General features: G+C 36.1%; 1 protein-coding gene across 3 annotated transcripts in view; it reads right to left on the minus strand.

Annotated features, from left to right (window-relative positions):
- The window catches only part of LAMA2 (laminin subunit alpha 2), a 645,363-nt gene that overhangs the window by 205,014 nt on the left and 413,104 nt on the right, over positions 1 to 27,245 (minus strand). For all 3 annotated transcript variants that reach the window (XM_059177585.1, XM_059177583.1, XM_059177584.1), the window contains 7 exons: positions 19,084 to 19,320; positions 17,705 to 17,848; positions 16,826 to 17,005; positions 16,529 to 16,717; positions 16,315 to 16,448; positions 12,605 to 12,722; positions 5,365 to 5,499 (listed from right to left, as the gene is read on the minus strand). In XM_059177585.1, the coding sequence (XP_059033568.1) occupies positions 5,365 to 5,499; positions 12,605 to 12,722; positions 16,315 to 16,448; positions 16,529 to 16,717; positions 16,826 to 17,005; positions 17,705 to 17,848; positions 19,084 to 19,320 (1,137 nt within the window). The remainder of the gene's footprint in view (positions 1 to 5,364; positions 5,500 to 12,604; positions 12,723 to 16,314; positions 16,449 to 16,528; positions 16,718 to 16,825; positions 17,006 to 17,704; positions 17,849 to 19,083; positions 19,321 to 27,245) is intronic.

The following is a 27,245-nucleotide window of genomic DNA, read 5'->3' on the forward strand; positions in this document are numbered from 1 at the left end:
CATGTATTTATTTTTTACTTCATCTGGGGATATCTCAAAAAAAAAAATCTGTAGCACAAAAATAGCTATAATAACCAATTGTTATAAAGAGGACAGTATAAACAATTTTTATCCTAAAAGATGAAGTTAAACTGTATCCTTTATGAATGTTTTAAAATTAATCATATGGGAGTGCCTGGGTGGCTCAGTCAGCTAAGGGTCCAACTCTTGATTTTGGCTCCAGTCATGATCTCAGGGTGTTGAGATCGAGTGCTGTGTCAGGCTTTACACTCAGCATGAAGTCTGTTTGATATTCTTTCTTTCTCTCTCCCTCACTCACGCTTTCTCTTTTTCTCGTCAAAATAAATAAATCTTAAAACAACAACAAAAATCGTATGAATTAAACATAACCTGTTAAAAAATACCAGTGAAGATTACATAAGAAGGAAGAACAATGCATTTAATTCTCACTTAAGATATATAAATTAATCCCCTTTCTTGAAATTATTTATTGAATTTTACAAGCCAACAGATTAGAGAGAGACTACTACACTGAGCATATAGTAATTGTTTCAAGAATTCAAGGATAGTTAATATTATTCAGTTATTCATCTAGTCAATAATATCATTCATCATTCTGTTTAAGGTAAAAAGAAATATATGCTCATATCTAAAATGCATATCTTTAATGCGTCTTTACCTTTATTCTACTCCTCACAAGCCCATAATCAGTTTTAATATCCTATCTTGACTGAAAGGGAGTATCCTTAAGTCAGGAATAAAAGGAAGTTTTCTAAACATGATAAAGAATAATTATCTTCAGCTAACCACTAGCATCATACTTTGTGACAAAAGACTTGAGGCATTCATATTAAAATTAGGAATAAAATAGGAAACTAATTACCCTCCTATTTAACATTTTTAGAAGACTTAAGGCAAAAACATAACCTATTATATCAGGTATACCTTCTGGCAAGGAAAAGCACAATTATAACTATCTGTAAATAACATTATTATAAATATAAAAATAACTGAAAGAATCAACTGAGAAATTTCTAAAACTAAAAAAGTGGTTGGATATCAAAAATCAATTCTGCTAATGTTTATCAGTAATGACAAGTTAGTAAATATATCGAAACAGAAAAAAATGTAACATTCACCATTGAAGTAAAAATGTAAGATATATAGAAATAAGTTTAATATAAGAAATGTGTAATTTATATAGGTAATAATAAAAACAGTATACTCTGAGACACAAAATGGTTTGAATGGAGAAGAATATTATACTCCAAGGTTGAGGGAAGATAACTGATTAGTGTAAAAACAGCAATTCTTTACATATAGGTTTAATGCCATTCCAATAAAAATTCCAGTAACATTTTTTGGTGAAGAGATTGAAACTGTGAATCAGAATGTTGTCTGGAAGGATATGTAATTACATCTAGTCAAGAAATTAGAAAAAGAAGAAACGCCTTAGTTTGCCATATTTTTTAAAAAAGATTTTATTTATTTGAGAGAGAGAGAGAGAGTATGAGTAGGGGGAGGAGGGGAGGGGAGAGGCAAAGGGAGAAGCAGACTCCCACTGAGCAGGGAGCCCCATGTGGGGCCTGATTCCAGGACCTGGGGATCATGACCTGAGCCAAAGGCAGATGCTTAACAGACTGAGCCAAGCACCCCTACTTTGCCAGATATTATGACTTGTATAAAATGAACTTGATCAGAGCACCCTAATAAGAGCTAGAAGGTAAATAGCTCAGAATAGATGATTCTTTAAGCATATCTTAATATGGATAAAACATATTTGTATAAATTCAGATACCATGATGTATTAAGGAGAAAAGGAAATGTTAATACATGAACGTTTCTCTAAAGTAATAGGTAATGGGAATTAAGGAGGGCACATGATGTAAGGAGTTATATGCTATTGATGAATTACTGAACTCTACATCTGAAATTAATGATATACTTATGTTAACAAATTGCATTTAAATAAAATAAGTAAAAATGAAAATTTTTAAAAAGTAATATATATCTGAAGAAAGATACTGCCTCATACCAGGATAAATTCTAGAGAGATTAAATACCTGGTCTAAAATTTAATCACAGAAACAATGGTAAATACCATGGTTTCTCAGTGTAGGTACTGAAAGGCATGTGCTTGGGTAAGATAACCTTGCAAATGAGTATAAGTTAGAGAAGCAAACTGTTTCAAGGATTAAATCTTAGGACCCCCAGTATGTAGATCTCAGGTATGGAGGAAAACATAGCAATGAAGACAGAAGGAGTAGTCACCTGATTTAGAAATCCTGGAAGAGCATGTCCAGGGAAGTCAAGTGAACAAAAAGTTTTAAGAAGAATGGCTGATTTAGGGGTGCCTAGGTGGCTCAGTGGGTTAAAGCCTCTGCCTTTGGCTCGGGTCGTGATCTCAGGGTCCTGGGATCAAGCCCCGCATTGGGCTCTCTGCTCAGCAGGGAACCTGCTTCCCTCTCTCACTCTGCCTGCCTCTCTGCCTACTTGTGAACTGTCTGTCAAATAAATAAATAAAATCTTAAAAAAAAAAAAAGAATGGATGATTTAAAGTAGCAAATGCTGCTGATTGATCAAGAAAGATGAAGACTGATATCTGACTATTAGTTAACTGGTTAGTACAGTGGCAGGGGTAAAAGCCTGATTTTAGTAATTCAAGAGAGAATGGAGGAAACTATAGAAGGAGTATAAATAACTCCTCACTGTATATAAGGAGAGGAATAAAGTAGTAGAAGTTAATAGGGAAAATGAAGTCAAGAGAGTTTGCTTTTATTCTTTTTTTTTTTTTTTTATGTTTTTAAAGATCCGTCCATTTATGGGATGCCTGGGTGACTCAAATGATTTAATATCCAACTCTATTTTGGCTCAAGTAATGATCTCAGGTCCCGGGATTAAGCCCTGAGTGGGGTTCCATGCTCACTCTGGAATCTGCTTAAGATTCTCTCTTGCTCTCCTTCTGCCCCTCTCCCTGTACATGCTCTATCTCTAAAATAAATAAATTAAATATTTAAAAATTCATCCACTTATTTTAGAGATAGAGAGAGCATGTGCACATACATGTACATGGTGGGAGAGGCAGATGGAGAGAATCTTTCATCAGATTCTCCACTGAGCATGGAGCCAGACACATGGCTCAATCCCATGACCCATGAGATTTTAACCTGAGCAAAATCCAAGAGTCTGTTGCTCAACCAACTGTGCCACCCAGGTGCCTCTATTTTTGTTTTGTTTGTTTGTTTGTTTCCACATTTTAATTATTTTTTTTAAGATAGCAGAAGAAACAAAAAGTGATGATGCAAGAGAGAAGAGGAAATAGGGATGGGCAGAATGATGTCCTTGAGCGAGAGAAAGGGCTGGGATCCAGAGCATAAGCGCAGATGTGGTCTAGAAACAAGAAAAGTTCATCCAAAATGATGAAGAGTCAGAGTAACTGCACGCAGATGCAGAATGGTGGGTACATGTGGTAATGGGGGATTCTATTAGTTCTCTTTCAACTACTTTTAATCTTTCAATGAAATGAAAGCATGACCATCTATTGAGAGTAAGGCTGGAAAAGGGTTGGGGGAGGGGTTTGAGGGCTTGAAGGAGAAGGTATGAAATAATCATCCAGAAATGTGGGAGAGGGAATGGACTGAAGTAGAGTGATATGATTGCAGAGTAGCACAAAGGGTCAATCTGAAGTGAGCAATCATCGATTTATGGTGAGACTAGACAGCATAGTTACCTGTTTCTCAGCAGCCACATTCAGCTTAGAAGGCACAGGTATGGAGCCGGAGGATGTAATGAGTATTAGAATTAACTGAATGAAAACAAGTAAAGGAGTTGCAAGAGAAATGAACATTATAAGGAAGTGATACTAAAGAGGGGTCATGAATATTAAACTGGTTGAGAAAGGGAGGACCTGAGGGAGCCAAGGAGCAATGAAAAGCCGTGAGCACCAACGGTGACACCAAAAAGGTTGGAACTGATGTATCAAGAAGAAGTGAACTGGAGAGAAAACAGATGATGGCTGAAGAAGAAGACAGTTGACCTGGGACTGTGGAGGCATTGCACTTTCTTGTAGTGACAAGTTCAGGAGCAGCACTAAGGAGTGAGGACAAGAAGCAGAGTTAAGGGTATGGAAGAGTTAATGTCATGAACACTAAAATCACCAAGGATTATGATAAGAATAGTGCTAGAGAGAATGGCAATGATAAAGAGGAAAAATCTTCAAGGAATGAATGAGGTGGATGCCCTGAGGGTTAGTAGAGAACAGGGATGAGCAGGTGTGGTGGGCAAATAGATAGGGGCATGTGATTCAAAGCCACGTGTTGTAATGGGGGAGAAGGAAGATGACAGGGAAATGGTGGTGAGGAGTAAGGACTCCTGCTTCCTTTCAGACTCAGGTAAATGCAGAGTGTGAGGCAAGAGCTACCCCTTGGAAGGCTCTAGGGGGAGCAGTATGTCGGGGACAGCAAAATGAAGAGAACACTAAAGGAAGAGGGAGAATATGTAGTGGAATTTGCTGAGTTTCCACTTTGAGTTCCAGAAGCCTCACTGGAGGGGTTTCAGTAGATGAGCAGAGATGGGAAACGGGTTTAGCAAATCTGGTGTCCAGACCTGTGTGAGGATTAGAGTCTGGGGAACTCTGTCTGGTGACATGGCAAACCTAAATTTCTTGGAGTCCTGACTATTTCAAGGTAGGTTAGCAGTGTTAGAGGGCAGGCTATTAGCATGAATATAACAACAACAACAAAAAAAACAAGAGTAGCTTGGAACCACTTCTATGGGAAGTGGTTAAATTATGGGCTATCTAATCAAAGACTAACCATTTCAAAGAACATCAAGCAACCTAACACATTCAGAATAGGTACATTTAAAAAGTGGAACATAAAACAGCACCTATGGTATTATATAAATCTTGTGTATAAACACATGCATAAAATTCATAGAACTCTAATACCTAAAATATTAAATGTTCAGTTGAATTTTGGGTGACTTTTATCTTTTCAAAATTTTTTTATCATTTCCAAATTTTTAGTAAGTTTATTTTTGTATGTAATCAGAAAAAAAACCCTCATATGATTTTTAAATAAATCGTAGTGTCCTCAGGTGCTCTCCTAAACTGCTATTAATATTTTATTTCTTGACATGAGCAGTGGCTTTTCCAATGATCAATTTTTAATTACTTTAAAAAATGTATAATATGGTTAATGTCTTTTTTCCCATGTTTTATTTCACACACACACACACACACACACACACACACACACACAAGTTCCCTGTCACTTAGATCTTTCGCCTCTGCACATGGTCTCTGAGCATGTGTAAAGATAAATGAGCACATGGACCTTATTCAAGAAAGACACAGGTAAATACCTGGCATTTGGAGGTTTCAGGATCACACAGGGTGCTGTGTCCATTACACTGACATGGAACGCAGGTGCCCAGAGTTGGTCTAGGAGTGTGGCTACCCAGCTCAGACTGCAGGCGATAAAATCCTGGCATGCATGTCTAAAAGAAAAGGAAAGCAATTAGGACAGTCTAATGATGAATCTTGGTTTAGCAATACTTGGGTTCCTTGGTGGTGAAAAAGGACTTCTTTCCCCCTACCTGAATTAAAGGCAACATCACTTCTAAACACAAGGGCCAGTTTTGATTCCTAATGTGTATTTCTGTGTGGTTCTTAACGTATACAGAAGGCATCCTAGACCTCAGATCTTGGCAAAGGAGAACTGTCATTTACATATACCACTCAATCTGAAAAAGCTTCAAATAGTCTTTTTCTTGAGAAAGAGGTTTGTTTTTTAATAAAATTGTCATTTGGACTAAAGAGAGAATTCCAATGTCCTTGACAACTTAAAATCTGCTTCTGCTATGCTTGATGGATAACTAGCTAATGTCCAATGAGACTCAGAGAAGTATTAAATAAATAGTAAAGTGTCATGGTTGCATTTTTTATATTGATATAATTTAAAGACAATAAAAGCAAGAAACTTAAAATCCTCATGTCTTGGGAATATTAGGCCACCAATAAAATTTATCTTTCCCTGATCTATTTTTTTCATTTTGCAATAAAAATCCTAGAGCAAACAGAAAACTGCTAGCAAAGCTGACATATGCAGAATCAAGACTCCCATCTTCATTCGGGTTTATTATGCAAATGTATAAAAAAAAATCTCTGGCTTTCAGGAAGGAAGCCTGTAGCCCCTGAAGAGGTAATGAAAGTGGTCTTGGGTTCCAAGCTCAGTCCTCTTGATCTGCAAAGCTACTGCATTTATTAGACATTATTTGATTTATGAGTGAGAAGTAAGACTTAGTTCCTCAGATCCTAATGAAGTTTATAAAGGGTCTGTTTTAACATCTTGACTATGTAGGAATTTTTTTTTTTTTTTTAAATAGCATATCTTATTCCCATTGATGGAAGAATGATCGCTGAGTAAGCAGGAAAAAACCATATGCACTATGAACTTCCTAATGCCTCTGTTTTCTTTTGGTTGTGGCCTAGGTCCTCCAGAGTTGTATTTGCAAAAAGGCTCCTTGGAAAAAGAAAAAGATCAATAGTCAGTCTTCCCTCGCTTATTTTGATTTAGATACTGCAAAAGTACCTCAATTTAGCATTCAATTGTGCTTTTATCACAACCTACAAGAAATTTTAATGAGATTAAATAATATCCCAGCTTTGAGCAAGCTGATAAAGAAAGTCAGGGAGAGTATTCAAAATACTTTGAGTCTCATTTGTCTTATGGTGGACTTCAACATATATTTTAATATTTATTCATATTATTTAAAATCAAGGTTCATATCGCTCTATTGTTACCAAATAAGGTCTAGAAATTATGGCTGAGAAATTATTTAAGAAACTGAAGAAACCATTCAAAGTATATTTAGAGATATTTCATAGTATGATTTGCTCCAGTTCTTTAATAAGCTGATTAAAGAATAAAACTGGATTTTCTTTACCTGGATTTCATCCTTGGATACCTATATAATTATTGTTATCTTACTGGTGTATTTGCTTTGGTGTGCATGTGTGTCTATGTGTCTGTGTCTGTGTGTGTAAACGTGAAAATCACACAAAGAGTTTTTGTAGCTCCATTTTATACCTCAAACAGAAGTTTAAAACAAGGCTCAGAGGAAGAATAAAGTTCAGAAATAGGAATTTTCATTGAGGAATTACATATAATTCAGTGCTATAAACTGAAATCTGAAGGTCAGTGGGCAGGTGAAGTTTACTCTAACACACTCAATTACCCTTATTACCATGACTCTTCTCAGGAAAGAGAGTAGGATGAAGCAGAAAAGCACCTGTGATAGGAGTCTGAGCCTGAGCTCCCAGTGGAGCTCTGCACGGAAGCTTCTAGACCTGTCTCTGTGTTTCCCAACCTTCATGCACATAAAATCATCCGAGGAGTTTTAAAAGAAATTCTTTTTTTTTTAAACTTTTAATTTTTTCAAAAGATTTTATTTATTTATTTGAGAGAGAGAGAGTGGGGAGGGGCAGAGGGAGAGAGAGAGAATCTCAAGCAGACTCCCCATCCAGTGAGGAGCCTCCTGTGAGATCACTACCTGAGCGGAAGCCAGGAGTCATATGCTCAACTGAATGAGCCACGCAGGTACCACCACCTCTAGAAATTCTCACTAAATGGGTAGAGAGTAGGTTCAGGGTTTGTTTCAAAACTCCTAGATGGGTGTAATAAGCAGTCAGAATGGAGAATCACTGGTACATGCCTCACTCTGCTGGTAATGTGTGCCTTTTAAAGGGCTGTGACACAGACTGTGACACAAATGAATACGGAAGCCTTGATTTTACAAGTTAACTTTTTTTCTAAGGGATACAGGCGAGTTGCATGGCATCATTGAGAATGTGGTTTTCACCACCCGAAAAATGAGCAGGTGTATTAACTCCGACGATTTGTGAATCTTTTAGTGCTAACACTGTAGAGCAGATTCCTAAGTTGGCAAAGTAAGAGACAATACAAGAGTTAGAACCTTAAAACACTCTTTAAAGGAATTGGATATATTTATTTCATCTTAATGCCCTCCTTTCTTAGATCTGTTTTGTATTTATTCTTTCCACTTTTTGGTATTTTTGAGTCTTTCAATATCAAATGTTCTCAGTGAACTGAGGCAACATTTATGAAATAATCATGCTTGAGTCAGAATAAAAAGAGGAAAGATAATAGCATTTTTTCAAGTCCTATCTACAATCCTTCCTGAAACAAATGGAGAATTTTAAAAAAACAAATAAACACTGTTCCTTTTTTCCTAACTCAAACTTTTACAAAGTTATCTTTCTTTGTGCTAGAGTTATTCATAGAGTTATTCATTGTCTTCTGCTGGCCTTCTATCTTTATTTTCATAATATGGCATTTCATCAAAATGTTCAAGTCTCATTTGCATAACAATGTGAGAGGATGGAGACAAAGAGAATAGAGAACCCACAGGTCCAGGCGCAGAGTTACACAACATCTCCCACCTCTCTCCTCAGACTTTAACAAGAACAACACTTGTGCCTGTTGCCTGTGGTAACCCTATCTTATATCTTCATGTGGGTTTCACAATCCTCAGTTTTATTCTTGTTCATCGCTTACTAATATGATTTTATGCAGGTAGTTGAATACTGCGGGCTTCAGTTTCCTCAACTGGGATATGAAGATGTTGTAGAACATTAGAGTTAAGGATGTAAGTGCATCTAGGTTTTTTGAAACAGACTTAATCGTGCTCAAATTGCAGTTTTGCTGTTTTCTAGTTGTGTGGTTGTGGGCAGGTTCTGTATCTTGCCTGGGCTTCCATTTCCTCATCCATAACATGGGGATCATAATACGTACTCAGTGCTTGGTGTTTTGCAGGATACAGTAAGCATTCAGTAAACGGTAAGTTGGTTTTTTCTTTTATAAGCTTGTTGTGAGGATTAAAGAAGGTAATGTATGTTCGGAGCTTCACATACAATAAATCAACAGAGATGCCTCTATTCCAGATAATTTTTTAAACAGTCATTGAAGACAGACTAAAAATAAAAACAGCAGTAATTGTTTTACATTGCATTGGGTAACAGAATATCCATGTCTGCCTACTTATCCATACCATGTGCCTTAATATTTTTATGCACATGAAAGCAATCTTTGGGTCTTCCATGTATAATAAAACTGGTAAGAGGTATCCCAAGCAAAATGTGCATATGGAAGAAAAAATGTCTATTTTCACTATTTTGTCTTTTGAGTTTTATGACTTGATAATAGGTGTACATTTTGGGGAGATGTAAAAAATTATTTTTTAGTAGCCAAAAGTTACAGCTTCTCAGTGATGACCCAGTAGACAACAGCCATTCAACGGTGAGCCAGAAGCCCTGTTACAACATGAGGGTGAGGAGAGAGAGGTTGAACTGCAAACATATGATCTAGAGATCATCCGCAAGTATTTGATCAACATGATCTAATTGTAGAGAACCACATACTCACTGCTATTTCCAGTTCTACATACAACCTAACCTGAGTTTAGGTCAGTTTAAGTCAGTTGGACAATCATGTGAACTCAGACAATGGTGAGAACTGGCTATAATCTCAGTGGCTCCCACACCAACAAATGTGGTAAGGACACTGATTCTTTATTTGACTTATAAAGGTAATCTGATCTTTACTTTAAATCATAGGTTGTAATAAACGCGTATTTCTAGAACTAACATTCTCAATGAACAGGATGCCAAAGCATCATGAGATGACAGGTAACAGGCAAAGGGTAAGTGTCTTCAAATTGGCTATTATTGGCCATAACTAACACTTAATTCTATTTATTTGCAACCACATTTTGGGTGAAAACAGGAAATGAAGAGCTTGTAAATACAAATGTCTCTAGAATACCATACATTTGGCAAAAATATTGTAAAGGAATTGCTTTGTGTATTCAAGACCCAAAGCATATGTTACTGGAATGGGAGGTATTATTTCAGAACTGTCCTTAGCTGTTGCTTCAATGATTAGATTTTATGCTTGGGTAATTACACTTTAGAATCAAGATGAATTATAAATAAGATGTATAATGGATTAGAAGCAATGGGATGTGGAAAACACCTCAGGCACCTTATTATGAGAGATAGGCCTTTATCCCCATAATCTCAACACTAGGATATTACTGTAATTATTGTCTGTAAATAGGAGCTTAAGTGAAATTCACAGGACATAGGTGAAGCCACCAATGCAGATGTTGGTTTGTATGTGTTCCTAGTTTTCTTAATCTTCTTCATTTATAAGTTTCTTTATTTGTGCTAATATGTATTTTCATATAATGATGGAAAATTACTAAGATTAATGGAAAAGCATGTTTTAGAATATGCTATTGAAAAAGCCTACCAATCACAGCAAAAAGAGTTTTTAACATTTACAATCTGGAATGGAAGGTAGACTGCATTAACTTTGCTACTCTACTCGTATTTTATTTGTAAATGAACAGTGTTCTTTTTAAATACATGCAGAAAAAAATATAGCTGCAGTATAGCTTTCTCTTCAAGATGGTTAAAGATCAATCTTGACTACTTACTTAATACCTTTCATAGCTAAATAATATAGCAGAACCAGAGAATTTTAGAACTTCAAACCCAACCTGTTATTTTATAGATTAAATAACTATAGAGCAACGAAGGCCTATAACAATTAAAGAATTGACCAAGGTCAAACAGTAAACCAAAGGTATAGCCATATGCTTCTTGGGAAAAAATTCCACTTGTGTAGAAAAATCTCAATTCTTTCTGTCTTCTTCCTTTAACTCTTTCATGCTCTTTGGAAAGGCAGCCATATTCACGGTCTCATTGTTTACATCTACACTGTGTGTGCATATGTGTATTTTGGTTTGTTATGCATCTAACTGTGATATGTATGTGTACAAGTGCCTATATGTATAGGTAGGAGTTAGGATTTCAAAATGAGGTAGATTATTTGATTATTTATTACATCAAAAAAAGACACAGTCATATGAATATTGCCTTTTGGAGCAGCCACAAAGTTATAAAATTATTCCAAGTATGTTTCAAAGATATTTGCAGTTGTTCTTTTGAAATTTTTCTCTGAACAACATGGAATTTATATAACGGTAATGAAGTTGAATAGCATTTCAGTTTATAATAGAGCTTTCACACACATATTTGTTTTAATTATTATTTTTTATTATGTTATGTTAGTCACCATACAGCACGTCATTAGTTTCTGATGTAGTGTTCCAGGATTCATTGTTTATGTATAACACCCAGTGCTCCATGCAATACATGTTCTCATTTAAATCAATCCTCATGATGATTCTACAAGTAAAAATCCTAAGGGCCAGTAACAAACCCTGAATGCCCTGTCCCAGCTATGGAGCTAGAGAGGATTCACCGAAACCAAACTCATTTTCTTTTCATTATAGCACGCTACATCTCAAGAAATTTATATTATTTTTAAGTTACTTTAGTTTTGAGCTGGTGCCATCACCTGCCTTATGAGCCATACTCAATAAAACTCGTCAAATCCTGTTTACAAAAGATGCATACTGTTTTCTATAAAGAAATCAGTGCATGGATATATAACTAATTATTCCATAATAATACTATTAACATCAACCAGCATTGACTACTACTGTAATAGTGCTCTAGGGCCATAGCTCATTTTGTCTTCATATGATTCATCAGCTGCTGGTGGGAGAGGTATTAAGCATATCTAACCAGCTATGCCATGGGCCTCAATCAATGTGCCTACCAGGAAGGCATCTCCGCTGCAGGGCTGGAGAAGATCTTGGTTACCCTTCCTTTGCTTTTGGTTGTTGCACTTTGGGGAGGACTTCAGGTCTGCAGGAGACGGGTGAGTGTGGTGGCAGTAAGGGACTTGGAGGTTTACCAGCTGAAGCCCAAAGAGGTTTAGCAAATCGTGCAAGGTCTCAGTCCTGGTAGAGAGTGAAGTCAAGATTCCAACTCAGGCCAGTTTCCCATCTATTCTTCTTTCCCCTATATTATATTCTTCCTATTAATACTTAATATTTGCAAAAGTCAAATAGACTTCCAGAGGATAAAGATCTAGAAAATATGCCAGTTTTAAAGATAATCAGGGGAAACTCTCAGAGAGCAAAAGCAATTTAAAAAAATATATAATGACTGGATGATAGTGGCATTGTGGGAACAGTACATGTCCTTCTGAGAAGCTTATGTTGAAGGGAACAGTCTGCTATTCAGTGCCTGTGTTTTGTCATGTTCCATATAAAAACAATCTTTCAAAACCCAATATAATCCTATCTAATAATCACTGCAGCTTAAATGTCTTTAGCCATTCAGAAGAGGTGGTGAGAAAATGGCTCAGATATAATAAAGGTGCCTTATGAAAACATTCTTATTTCTTGACTGCTCTGTATTTTTACAAATCTTTTAATTTTCATCAAATATTACCCTTCAGATGTGATTCCTACTTCTAGGTCACAATAACACCATACTCATCTCATGGTGTTTCATGCTGTGAGTGGAAGTTAAAAAAAAAAAAAATAGGTTAAGGATATGCAATGAACAAGGAAAACTGATTGCACCCAGAATAGTTCTGAAAGTTATTTCTGTTTGGCTGGTTAGGTGAGTTGAGCTTATGCAGGTTAGCAGTAGTCAGCTTACCTCACAAGACAAACCAGAATAGCCTGGGGGACAATCACATCTTTCTATCAAGCGAGCTGGAGGCATCACCGCTGTTATGCCTCCTTGTTCGGCTACCTCCATCGAGATCTCAGAAATCCTGCAAACAGTGAGTATACTTAGATTATCACACCAGTAAATTAAGCTCATGTCGTAAATACCCAATCCTACAAAAACAGTCTTCTCGGGTTTTTGACAATAACCTCAAGCCTGTCTTATGGTTTTCAAGTTGCCTAAATCCAGGGACTCACACGCAACATCATATCCCTGCATCTTGCCTTCCTTAAAGGCTGGGATTACACATTAGCAAAATATTCACATAAATCATAAGGAGTTTAGTAAATTAGATGTCTGATATCCTGTGGAGAAGTTATTATAAGGATCTTTTCCCCCACATTTTAAAATGTGAGTGGCTTCAGGTAGACATGGGCAATTAATTAGACATTTATATTCCTTCAAACAGACAAACCAAGGTCATTCCCCATTAGAATATCTCCCGTGGTCACTAGTGAAATTGCTTTTAATTTACAACTAGCCCGATTTCTTCCTCTTGAGTCTGGCTGTCCTTTCAAGAACTTCAGAAAACCGTAAAGAAAACAACGATTGAAGATAATCCAGTAATATTGATCTTACTGGATAAAGGAAAAGGAAGCTTTCAGATTAGTGACTTTGTTCATTTTATTAAATAAATCCTTCAACTAACTTTACTCACCCTTCCTATTGGTAGGAAGGTCCTTATAGTTGAAAAAAATATATTCCTAGTGAAAATGTTGATACCTTTTACGTTCACTTGAAATGAAGTATTAAAAAATATATGCGGTCCATAAACTCAGACTATTTCATGACTGACTAACTGGTAACATGAAATGTTCTGCAAATAAACTTTTAAATGAGAAAATGAATAGTTTTTCTTCACCAAAAGTCACCTCCAATAGCTTGAGGAGCTTGAATCATAAACTTTATAACAAGCATAGGTAGGTTTTATTGACAATGAATTATGAATGCACACCCTGACTTCGTTGATTGTAATCTGCACTCTGAAGATCAGCCAGCCTTTATGAAACACATGTTCAATTAAAATTCAGATTTCACTCTCCCCTCCTTCTAGTTCACAAAGCTGTTTGATCTATAAACAAACCACGCCCCTCCCGTAAGGAAGACTCTACCTTCCTGTCCCCCTGGATTCTCTGTGGGAGTGAGAAGGTCACTTGAGGTTTGTTCCTGAGTCCTCTCTGTTGGCATCGTGTGGTATTTCATAACATGAGGAGTTGCTAACATCATCTTCCCTTCTCTCCCACACGCACGCACACAACAAGCTAGTGAGTATTTAAAAAACTGAGTAAAACTTGAATTGTGTGTCAACAACAGATATTTCTGCAATGCACCTGGTTTTTCTCAGGGGATAAAAGAGCAATTATTTTGCTTGAATCAGGGATTTGGGCTAACTCAGGCTTCTATTTAAGTGAATACTGAAATGCAAAGTTGTTACGTCCTTGAAATGAATGTAAGAGAAGACAAAAGTGAAGAAAAAAAGGCAATGTCAGCATTGACATTATTTAAGTCTCAAACTACATGTAAAACTCTCAAACGCTCTGCTTCTGAGACTATTTTATTTGTAACTGAACAAAGATGCAGGGTTATGTTCTAACTATCTTAGAGGGAAGATTCAAATATATTTTTCACTATATATTGACTATGTATATTTTTTATATGTTGACTATATATATGCATATATATGCACATATATGACTATATATTAACTATATATAATATATATATTTCACTATATTTGACTATATATTGTCACAATTCTACTGCATTAGAAAATTAAGTGCTGATCCATTGCTTTCTTTATTTTTATTGTTGATAGACAATTGCTTTAATTTTTATTAAGCTTTGAACAAGTGATTTATTTATTGATTGATCCTTAAGCTTCACAAAATGACCTCTTAAACCAAAGAATTTTATTTAGGGAGGTCTATGAATCATATAAGAGAAAGGACTTACGGGGCTGGGTGGGGGAAGACCAAAATAAAGGTGGTCTTTCCCCCATAAAATGGAATCAGTATGAGGGAAGCAAAGAAAGTAAAATGAAAAACGGAAGACAATATATTTTCTATCAGTTCCACTAACCAAATGTTCCACGTGCTACCAAACTCACTGTGGTATGGAAGAATTTGCAAAATAATTATTTATTTCCACCCTCACAAATTTATCTGCTGTCTCCCAGGACATACAAACATGCCTTGGCTTCTGCCACCTGATTTATACTTGATATTTTTATATAATTAATGATATTGCTGACAGTATATTTTTGATGCATGCCTTTATTTTTAAATTATTTCACATAAAATAATCTTAGAAGTGAGAAATAGGAAAAAGGCATGAAAGAGATACAAATTTGAAAGTGAATTTTGATTTTTGATTTATTCTTTTACCCAAAGTCCCTACTTATGGTGCAATCAGAAGAACGATATGGAGCTTTTGCAACAAAGAACAAAAATCTATGTTTCGTGTAGTCTAAATATCCAAAATATGGGATTTATATATTCACTGATTGCCAATAAGGGACTTCACAATTGCTTTGTTTTATTTTTTTCTAAACTGATCTACAAATTTATTACATAATACTGTTTTCAAGCAGGAAATGATAGAGAAACTGACATGCCAGAGAAAGTGAGACCCTGTGTCGGAACCTAACTTTCTGCTTCCAATAAAGGAAATTTAGCTACATGTGAGCAATTCCTCATTTTAACTCATTGGCTAAATTGTCCCTTCCACTCTAGAAAATGATCATGTGTGCTCATGTTGAAATCTGGCTTCTCCATTATCTACTTTTTCTTTATCCTATTCTTTTTAATGTATATCTTGCTATAAACCCCTTTCCCTCAGGGTTTGTGAACATGTTTACTCCTTATTATCTCATTCCTCCCTTTTACATTTTTGTTCATGGAAAATAATAGTCTATACCCATACTCTTAGTGTCACTGCATCTCATTCACAGCTTAAAACTTTGAAATTTGCTCCAGTATTCTAAAGAAATTGGTATGACGAATGGCACCATTGTAATCCCAAGTGTCAGTCTCAAAAGCTTCATTTTAATTGGCCTCTTTGGGTTAGACAAAACTAGAGTCCTTTGTAATATTCTTATCCTTTGGCTTCCATGACATCACATTTGTTATTACTATTCTTCTGTTCTTCTTCATTTGGTGTGACTTCCAATCTTTCCACATAATGATGCACAGTGAAAGGGACAATATTGTAGAGCACACTGGGATGAACCTTGAGAATGCTCACTGTTGGAAAAGACGAGCCCAACTTGACCCTGCCTGGCTCCCCTGAAGGTTGAAGGGGGTTACTTTCTCAGCAATCTTGTCATCTGTTTATAGCACAACAGTTATCTATCTTACTCTGCAGGGCTTTTTCTTCTGAATTTCTGACTGGCACCTAAAACTCACCAGGTCAAAGGTGATTTTGATGTTTTCTCCCCCCTTAAACTTGCTTCTCATCCTATTTTACGATGGTGGGAATTGGTAGTTTCTTCTGCCAGGTGACCTGGAAGCCATCCTTGACTTGTCCTCTATCATCACACTCCCAAACCAAACACTTCTAAATCTTTCCATCAGGTGTCTTACTGATCTTACCTATAGACTTTAAAATAAGAATTGAACTTTGATTCTATTACAGTTTACCTGCTTTGTCTCATGATGTTTCCATAGGTTGCCTTGATAAGAATATAATGAATATCATATATAATATCCAAGAAGTCTTCACGGGTCACCGTTCTACTGATTCGAGGATCATCGCCATAATATTTCCATTCTTTCTGTTAATAGGAAAAGAAACCACTTTGATGAAACTAAACGCAAAACCACTGGCATCCTTGCACCCAACTAATAAGCTCACCTCTGTCATTTCGATTTCATGCCGTGTCAGTTGGCCAATTAGAGGAGCAGCCATGTGCCTGACGATAATTCTAGCATGCGTCGGGGTACCACCTCGAATGATAACTTGAGGATTATAGGTAGAAAAACCTGTCTCTTCCCGAGCCTCAAAATAGATTGCGTACTTGAGTTTGCCGCCATAGGCCATCAACTACCAAAATAAAATGAGGAGTGAGATGTCAGATAAAGCCCCAAATGGCGTGATTCCAAAAACACATCTTACTTTGTTCTCCTACGACTTCAAAGTTCTCGTCCTTACCTTCTTTCCTTCAAACTGTTCTGGAAGTTTCCAATAATAAGGTTCCAAACGGAGTTCCTGTCTCACCAGGTCCATGTGTGCCACAATCTCTGGGTGTTGAAAAACAATGCCTTTGGTAGTGGTGTGCTGCAGGGCCTCATCTACCAGGGGCAGAATGGTCTGCTCAGGCTGCAGAGTCACCTACATGGGCATCAAAACACAGCAGGGGGCTAAGCTCCAATCCTTTGCACTCCTTGAAAACTAAGTTAGGGACCGTGTGTCTCTCTGTAGCCCCATTCTTGATCTGAGGAGGTGTTCTGATGAGAAACAAAACTCGTACCACATGAACCACCAGGGTAGAGGATGAGTCTTTCTGCCTTGTTTGCACAGTAAGAACTACAACATCTGTGAAAATTGGTCTTTTACACTAATAAAAGATAGAACTTAAAAGTGGGAAGAGTTAGAGAAAAACAAAAGTAGGAATGAACACGCTGCCCCCCTAAAAGACTGTGATTCTCTAAGGCAGGTTTGAGGGAAGGTGCAACAAGTTCTGGTTTTCGTGACTGCCTTAGCACCTGCCCGCATTCATGCTCGGGGGCCCTCACTCTCCGGGATGCAGCTTCCGCCCAACCCTAGACTATAATGCCTCAGTTGCAACATCTCCCTTTCTCCCTTGGCATCTACTTCCTTATCAACAATAAGTGAGTTATTTTTAGGACTTTAAAAAAAAAGGCATTTATCCCAACTGTCTAATGTCACAGGCCCCAGTTCTAAATGTGCACATGGGGAAAGGCTTATGTAGTTGTTTTCCTATTGCATCCTATCCCTCAGTGCCTGGCTGAAAGATACAAGCAGGAACTGACATTGTACCATTACATGGCTCAGCGGTTCCTTACTCACCCACGTGCGGATCAGTCCTTTTGCTTCGGAACACTGGGTAGTAACCCCGAAGCAATAGCAGTTGCTGCAGCCAAGTGGGTTCTTGGCATCAAGTCCAAATTTGCCCGGCCGGCACCTATCACAGTGGATGCCTTCTACATTCACCTGAAGGGAGAGCAGAGTTCCTCAGGGTCCATAATGAGATTATGAGAAAAATAAGCTTGAGAATGAGTAATGCTTCTTCTTAATTAACCAAAAAGAAACACTGAGTAGGAGACTCACATCTCAAATGGCACATGTAGTTAAGTCAATTTCATTGTTAGGATTTCAGAAGTCTAAAAAGGGCTTTGTTTATACATAAATACATTGCAGAGGCTACTGTGTATTGGTTTTAAGATCTAAACAACACATTTCCTAATATCCTCTGTGAACAATAGGAAAGAGTCAGGAGAATTTCAAAAGCAAAACAGAGACATTGATTCCCAGTGGTGTGATACAAAGTTGTAAAAAACAGGCAGGGTGTTAAAATATAGGCTTATAGAACTATCATTCTACAGTGTATATATGCACACCAAGTGCAAATTAAATACGATTTATAATTATAATATGTAATAATACAGCATTGGACTTTGTGTTTTGTCTGGAGGCTTCAATGGCAAATGCTGCCATTTCCCTAAATTTGGAAGACTATTTTAATAATCACTTTCTGGATTTCATTTTCCTATGTCCTCCGTCCCTCTAGCATAGACTTTTTTCATGAAAAGATACCTCTGACACAGTATTCACTGCATTTATCCTGGGACTGATTTTTAGAAATATCTAAGGGGGAAAAATCCCTCTTATCCTTTTTAATTGGCTGTTTTTCTACATCATTTAACAATATTAATGAGCTGAATTTTGCACGTAGTCACTGTTTGTTATGTCAGTGTTTATATGTGATGAAATTTTACTGAACTTCCACAGCAGTAAATATATTTTTCAGTGTACAGTGATTATGGATTAATTTGAAGAGAAATGGTTTTTTAGAAGTCCTATTATCTAGCTGTGATTTTTCTCTGATGATGCTTAAGAGAACATTCATTTTTTTCCTTCCCAAATTATTCCTGTTTAAGCAAAGCAAATATGTAAAGAAAAATTCCACTTTATCATTAAAAATATATCATCTCTATTGACTGGAAATGAAGTTGGATTTGGGTTGAAAGTAAGTTCTTAGAGAGTGGTGCTTATCTGTACGCAAATGAACATATATGAATAAAAACTGTGTCTGGCAATGAATTTTTGTTTATCTATTTCTTTAATGTAGTGAAGCGTGAGTCATGACCACCGAGTGAAGTCAAAAGTGGCCAATGGAAAGAGAACCCAGGGAAGGTTTTTCCTTTAGTGTATTTTAACAACCACACCTTACAGGTGCACTGCCCAGTCTGATCAATACAGGAGCACTTTTTAGTCTCTGAGTCACAGGTCCTGTCATCAGTCCCAGGCAGGAAGCACTCGCAGGGACTGCAGTGAGGGTAATTCCAGTGACCTCGGTTGCACTCTGTACATCTGGCACCAGAGAACTTGGGGTGACAGCTGCATTGGCCCGTGTTTATATTACACTGGAAATCCAAGGATCCTACTGTGCTGCAGTTACAAGCCTATGGAGGAGATAAAAACAGCAACCATTAACACCACTTCATGGGAAATAGCTTAAAATTTTAATTTGAATGTTTCTATGCTTCCATTAAACACATATTCATCATGTGTCTGTTACATGCTTTTTACTGTGCTAGTTTAGTCACTTGGGAAACACCACTGAACATAACATTAAAACTGCTTCCTGCATTTACTAAAATAGATGAGGGTCCATAAACCATAATCCTATTGAATAAGAGAGAGAATGCGTGTTTTTTTCCTGTCTTTGTGGCAAGGAGGAGGTAGATAGGGTTTTCCTCAACCACTTTTTGTTTTGAAGACTGAACTTTAGACCAGAGTCATTTTACCTTATGATCTCATTTTTACAGAATTTAAGCTGTAAAGAGACTTTTCTCAGAGTCTAACAGAGGGAGACAAGTGAGTAAATACATATACAGCAAAACGAAATAAGAATTATATAATAGGAGAAGTGCAGAAGTCTCCGAGAACATACCAAGAGCGCCAAACTAGATTTGGGGAAGGCAAGAGAACTCACGAAAGTGACATCTAGCTAGAATGTTGGTTTCTGGCATTTTATTTTGCAGACAAGCCAGATTTGAGGTGCTTAGCTGGTAACTTATTTTCTTCTTCCTAGGTCTGCATAGGATGATTCTCTTTATTTACATAATTCAAAATTTTGCTAGTATTTTTAAAAGTTTGAGTCTCTTTTTACTAATATACTGGAATCTGATGAGTTCTTTCAGTTTGAGAACAACAGTATTTTTTCCTTTAATTTTATTTTTGGTTTTTGCTTCTGTTCTCACTTTCCCATTTGCTTCTTCAGGATCACCTACAATTCTCAAACTACACCGCTTTGGTCTGTCTGCCCAGTCCGTGATATCCTCATGTTCTCTGCAGCCGTTTTCCTACTTGCCACTCAGACCTGTTGACCATTTTAGAGTGCGCATTTTCCACAGTGAAAATTCCATTGTATGTATTTGCCACCAATGCATTTTTAATTACACTACTGCATTTTTAGCTGAATTTCAATAATCTATTTCACCTCCCTCAGTTTCAATTTGTGCTCCTCTGTGTGTCTTTTCGTCCTATATTCTTTAAGTCTTTCTGCTCTTGATTTACAGAGCTCATCTCTCATTACGATTTAATGAAAATGCCAAGCACATTTTAAAATGCCATTTAGGATCTTGGAATAAATAATTTTTAGAGATCAGCAGTAGCAAGGATCAATCTACTGTCTCTGAGCTCTAAATTCCCTCCTTCCTTGTCCTGCTTGATGATACTCTCCTTGGTCCCTGTAGATATTTCTCTGTGATTAGGTAGCAAAATGTTAAGCTTAGTCAAGAGTGGGTCCAGGGGAGACCTAATAAGGCCGTTGAGGTCTTCTGTTCTAGTTTCTGGTTCGTCATTACCATTGTCATTATTATTATTTTACTTTTTAGTATGAGAGCCAAGTAGTCCAAAGAGAATCTCAGCTGGCCAGTCTCTCCCCACTGGCAGCTTTCTGAGAAGCTTTGGTCTGCACACGTGCTCTGACATTGACAAGCATCTCCAGGATGCTCACATCCTACAGCAATGGTGGACAGCATCTACAGACCAGTCCTTGTCCACAAACTCTGTTCACCCTCACTCAGCCTAAAAATAGTAGCTACTCTTTTATACCTGTTACTTCAGGTCTCCCTATATCCTTCTTTTATGCTTTTTGAGTAACTAAGCACCTTTAACCAGTTAACAATTCTTTATATTCTACTTTTCCTTTTTATTTATTTTTTAATTAATTTATTTATTTGACAGAAAGAGAGTCACCACTAGGCAGAGAGGCAGGCAGAGAAAGAGGGGAAAGCAGGCTTCCCACTGAGCAGAGAGCCCGTTGCGGGACTCAATCCCAGGACCCTGAGTTCATGACCTGAGCCGAAGGCAGAGGCTTAACCTATGGAGCCACCCAGGTGCCCCAATACTTTCCCTTTTTAAATAACTGTTACGGCTTCTGTCTTCCAAGGAAGTCCTGACTTGGTATCCACGTGGGTGCCATCTCTCTTTGTGTCCGAGTTTTCCACCATGCGGTGTTTGTTTGTCATGAATGACTGGATTCTTTTTGGTACAGTTATATTATCCTTCTCAGATCTCTATCTGTGTAGCTCTATAGCAGACTTCCATGCATTACAACTTGCCAGATTCCCAGATCCAAGTCTGGCTGGATATCCCTTTGCAGTTCTCACACTTTCATTGCTCAGCATAATCCCTATATCCACTACTACCGGGGATATTCCTGCTTCTGTTTTTGCCAACAGTAGTCTATGTATGAGAAGACTCTTTCTAGGATGTGATGTACAATCACCAGTTTCCATCTATCCTCTCTTTCCTGTCCAAATGTTTGCTGAAATACCTTCACAGATTCTGACATTAAAATAGTCACTAGGCCTTATTATTTTTGGTGTCTTTATCATTAAGTATTTTTATTTCTTCAGTGCTATCCAGTGGGGAAAAAAAAATGCTACTCTAAGTTATTTTAACCCCCAAATCCAAAATGTGATTATTTATTAAATTATGAACATGGACATAGTTGCCTAAGCATAGTATAACCCACTGCTGTCACCATAAGTAACTCATCCTTATAGAAACATCAGATGGAGAATGAGATTTCAAAATAAGAATAATGAGGGGTGCCTCTGTGGCCCAGTCAGTTAAGCACTGACTTTTGATTTTGGTTCAGGTCATGATCTCAGAGGTTATGGGATGGAGCCCTGTGTCAGGCTTCATGCTCAGTGTAGAGTCTGCTTGTCCCTCTCCCTACCGATGCTCTCTCACTCTCTCGCTTTAAAATAAATAAATAAATAAAATCTTTAAAAAATAAGAATAATTAGTTCTTTCACCTAAATGACTTTTCCTTGACTCACTTAAAGAAAATGGGCCACAATCAGAAATAGAAAAGTATGATATGTTATGGAAATTATAGTCATGCAATACATTTTAAAATGTCTCATGAGACATTCTTATCCTTTAACTAAAATATGAAATGTCTGCTACCCAATTTATTATATAACACCAAAGCACTAATTCTTAAAGACTAGATGACAGTCCAAGTAGACATTGGGGCCTTTTCAAATCAGGAAGTTTATTCAGGAAGTTATAGTGGAGAATAAAAGGGACCATTAACCATATGTTTAGATAGCACTATAGCCAACATCAAACTTAAATCATAATTAGATGTAATGTTTGTTTAGCAATAGAGGATTTATGCACTACTCCCCTGCTAGTGAAAGATGGCAGGCTTTGTATTCTATTCCAGTGAAAGCTCAAATGATGTGTATGCTCACACTTCAGCACAGAGAAATTACCCATGACACAAAGAAAAAGAAGCTATAAATCTCAAATCACTGTTCATTTAGATTATAATCATCCAAATTTTTCAGTAGTAGAATACATGCTCATAAATATTTGTGAGGACTCTATGAGTTTTTTTGTAATTGTTAATAATGATGAAGTGTGTAGCTATTCAGAAATTCAGATTTTTAACAGTGGTTCAAGGTAATCAAAAATTTTCAATCAACTTCAATCAACATAATGTTTATTCAACGACCAGTAAAAATAATGGTATCAAACACAGAACTACTTTTTTAAAGGAAACTTGGTCTATATTCCATTTTGATTTATATCCTGATTAGATATCATCTTTGAGGTGCCTGGGTGGCTCAGTGCATTAAAGCCTCTGCCTTCAGCTCAGGTCATGATCTCAGGGTCCTGGGATCAAGCCCTACATTGGGCTCTCTGCTCAGCAAGGAGCCTGCTTTCCACCCGCCTCTCTCTGCCTGGCTCTCTGCCTACTTGTGATCTTTCTCGGTCAAATAAATAAATAAAATCTTTTAAAAAAGGCATCAGCTTTAATTTCAGGAGATTATTAGAGTTTGGCCACATCACAGGATTTTGTGGATAGAATGGAACCCTCTTAAGTTTCTTTAGGGTTTATTCATGAGTCCAAGGGATAGGATAGATGTTTGGATTCATAGTTGAACATGCAAAAAGTCAGTCATAGAAACTGACAGCACTGCTCATACTCACAAAAAGCTTTGGAACTCTTGAGAAGTTTTTGTTTTGTTTCCAAAAATGTACTTGAAACTTAACAGTGCCATTGGCACTAAAAAAAATGTGTCCTGTATAGTTTTTATTTAATCGTATGACTAAATGAAGTCATATCTTTGAACCTCCTTGAACAATCATCAATATTCTTATTTTTCTCTAGATTATGTATTCTGGACCAGTGCATTCAAATGCTTTATCATATATGTAAAGATGATTAGAGTCTGCATGTGTGTTAAGTCAGCAGAAAAAAGAAATAATTTACAGCTCTATAGGGCACTACCATGGAGTCAAACAGACCAAATTTGGTCATCATGTTCTAATATTTCTCAGCCCAATGTGACTGATTAGAATGACTCTCACTAACATCAAAATGACCTTATTTAGTGCTCTTAATGGACAGTCAACCCTAATCTTATTTGACCTCTGTCTTGTTTTAATTTTTAATTTATTTTAAATTTTAATTTAAAAAGGTCCAAGATTCATTGTTTATGCATCACACCCAGTGCTCCATGCAATACGTGCCTGTCTTGCATTTAATATGAGAAAACATTCCTTCTTTTTAAACAGTCTTTTAGTTTTTAAAGCACTTACATGGTTTATCTTCTTTTTTTAAGCCGTCAAACTACAAAACCAAAAGCTAAAAAATGAAAACTAAGAAACAACTATTATCAGACAGTGGATGCCAGGAAGCACAGGACTGTGATTTCTAGAGAAGGAAAGCAAATGAAGCAGGGCAGGAAAAATTTTCTAGGCTGTAACCAAGAGTTTGGAGAAGCTGAGATAGAATCGATGGGGCCAATAGAATATTTTCCTAAAAATGAGAAAGTCATACACAGAGAGTATTCCAGAAATCTGCAGAAGGCCCTTTAAATCTTTGGCTGAGTACCGATCTGTGTATCATGAGATAAGAGTCTATGTGGATGAGGGGGAAAAGAAATTGGAAAGCCATAAGCTGAAAAAATTCCTAGAACTCACAGAAAGCTTGAAATAATTCCTATTCCCAACAGCCAGAGTAGAAAGATATAGTAATGCACTTAGCCCCTTAGTAGTGGAACTAAATGACCCTTGGATTAAAGCCTGCTCTAGACCCTCTCTAAAACAAAACAAAACAAAACTCAACTAAACCAAAAACTTAAAAGCAAAGCCTAAAAAGGTCCAAGCATCAGTGAGTAATTAACCTGTTTGCCAAGGTAAAGTTCAATACTTTTTAAAGGAATAAAGTGAAAACCAATATGCAACAGTGAAAAATGTACATCTGGCATCTAAGTCAAAATTATCAGGCATGGAGAGAAGTAAAAAATATGATTGATAATCAGAAGAAAAATCAACCATTAGGAATAGTATTAAAATAAAAAAAAATTGTGGAATTAGTGGACAATCATTGTAAAAGCTAATATTTATAAATATTATTAAATATTCTAGAGAATAAATGGAAATGTAAATATAAGGAGAGAAATGAAAGATATAAAAATATCCAATAGAAATTTTACAGATAAAAAATGTGAAATGAAAAAAAATATAACCAATTATATTAAAAACAGATTAGATACCACAGGAAAAAATATTAGTAGACTTGGACACTTAACAATAGAAACTATCAAAAATGAAGAATACAGAAAAAGTAATAATGAAAAAAATAAACACAATCTCAGTTAGCTGTGGAAAAATATAAAGTGGACCAACATACACATAATGAGTTCCAGAAGGAGACATGGAGGAAAAGAACAGCAAAGTGTTTGGAGATGTAATGGCTGGAAATTTTCCAAATTTAGTAAAAACTGTGTTCCCACAGATCTAACAGGTGCAACTCACCACATGAGAAATAAACAAGTAAACCACAAAAAGACAGCATAATTAAATTGCTGGAAACCAGGAATTAGGATTTTAAACCTAGAAAAAATATCTTTGAAAAATGAAGGAAAAATGTTTTTGAACACACAAAATTGAAATAATCATTGTCAGTAGACCTGAAATACTAGAAGTTATAATAGCAATAATTAGGATGTAGCTAATGAAAGAAAAAAAACATGATATGAAATAGTAATTTGTCTGTAACAAAGGAATGAAGAGCATGGGAATTAGTACGTGTGGAAAAACAGAAAAGCAGCATTCTTGCCTTTTAAAAAGATAACTGACTATTTAAACCAAAATCCTAAGATTATAGTGTAGGATATATAATATAGAGGAGTAAAGTGTATGACAAAGGACAAGAAAGGGAGTAACAAAGGATAAAAAATGGAAATTAGAGGTCTACTCTTATAAAGTTTTAAGATGCTAAATATAAAGTGTATATTAGTATTTTAGGATACATTATGAAAAGTTAAGATGTACATCACTAGACAAAGACAAAAGACATAAAATACTTAGAGTTAATAAGTCAAATGTGGAGATTAAAAAAAGAATGCAAGAGCAGATAAGGCAAACTGAGCAGTGAAATGTAGACTTAACCCAATGATATTGATATTTACATTAAATGGAAAGGTTAAATAATCCAATTAAGATCGGAGCAACAACAAAGATTTAAATATATTCTATATAAAAGAAACATTAAAATATTAGAAAAGAGATGGAATTAATGATAGTTTGGAAAAATGTAAACCAGACAAATACCAATCAAAAGAAAGACGGGTGTTAAGGAGGACACATGTGATGAGCACTGGGTGTTACACACCACTAACGAATCGCTGAGCACTACATCAAAAACTGATGAGGTAGTAGATGGTGGCTAACTGAACATCATAAAAAAACTCTCTAAAAAAAAAAACAAAGATGGAATCATGGCTATATGATTATCAGAAAAAAATTTTCAGAAGAAACATTACTTGGATAAAGAGGGACATTTTATATTCATAAAGGCAACAAGTTTTCAAACAGATACAATAATCCTAAATGAGTATCCACCTAGTAATATTATCACTCCAAAATACATGAATCAAAACCTGAGTGGACTCAAGAAAAAAAGAGACAAATCATAAGCATTAAAACTCTCAGTTATTGATAGAATATGTACACATAAAAATTATTAAGGATAATTGACTTTTATAGATTTCATCCAATGATACCAGTATACACATTATTTGCTAGTACATTAACCAAAGTGGACACTATTTTAAGACATACAACAAATCTCTAGAAATTCAAAAAACTGAAATTATACCAAATATGTTATATGTATTATAATATAGATATAACAGAAAGATATAGCATACTTCTAATGAATGAATCACAAATAAATAATAAAATAAGTAAGAATATTTTAACAATGGAAATTCAAACGACATATCAAAATGTGTGGGATGCCACTAAATTAGTGCCTGGGAGGACATTTATAACATGAAATGCTTGTATTAGTAAAGAGAGAAGCGGGGGGGAAATCGGAAAGGGAGATGAACCATGAGAGACTGTGGACTCTGAGAAACAAACAGAGTTTTAGAGGGGAGGGGGTGGGGAATGGGTGAGCCTGGTGATGGGTATTAAGGAGGGCACGTATTGCCTGGAGCACTGTGTGTTACATGTAAACAATGAGTCTTGGAACACTACATCAAAAACTGATGATGCACTGTATAGTGACTAACATAAACCAATAAAGAAAAAAAGAGAGATCTCAAATCAACAATCTAAGCTTTCATCTTAAGAAACCTGGAACACAAGAGAAAATTAAACTCTAAACAAAAGAAAGAATTTTTATTTTGTGTAGTTATCAAATTTATTAATTAAAGTTGCTCATATTATTTTCATATTATTCTTTTAATGTATGCAGGATCCTTATGATGTCCCTTCTTTTAGTCCTGATTTTGATTATTTCTTTCCTCCCTTTTAACTTTCTTGATCAATCTTCTTAGAGTATTAC

This window comes from Mustela lutreola, chromosome 6, assembly GCF_030435805.1.
Source record: "Mustela lutreola isolate mMusLut2 chromosome 6, mMusLut2.pri, whole genome shotgun sequence".
Lineage (NCBI taxonomy): Eukaryota > Metazoa > Chordata > Mammalia > Carnivora > Mustelidae > Mustela > Mustela lutreola.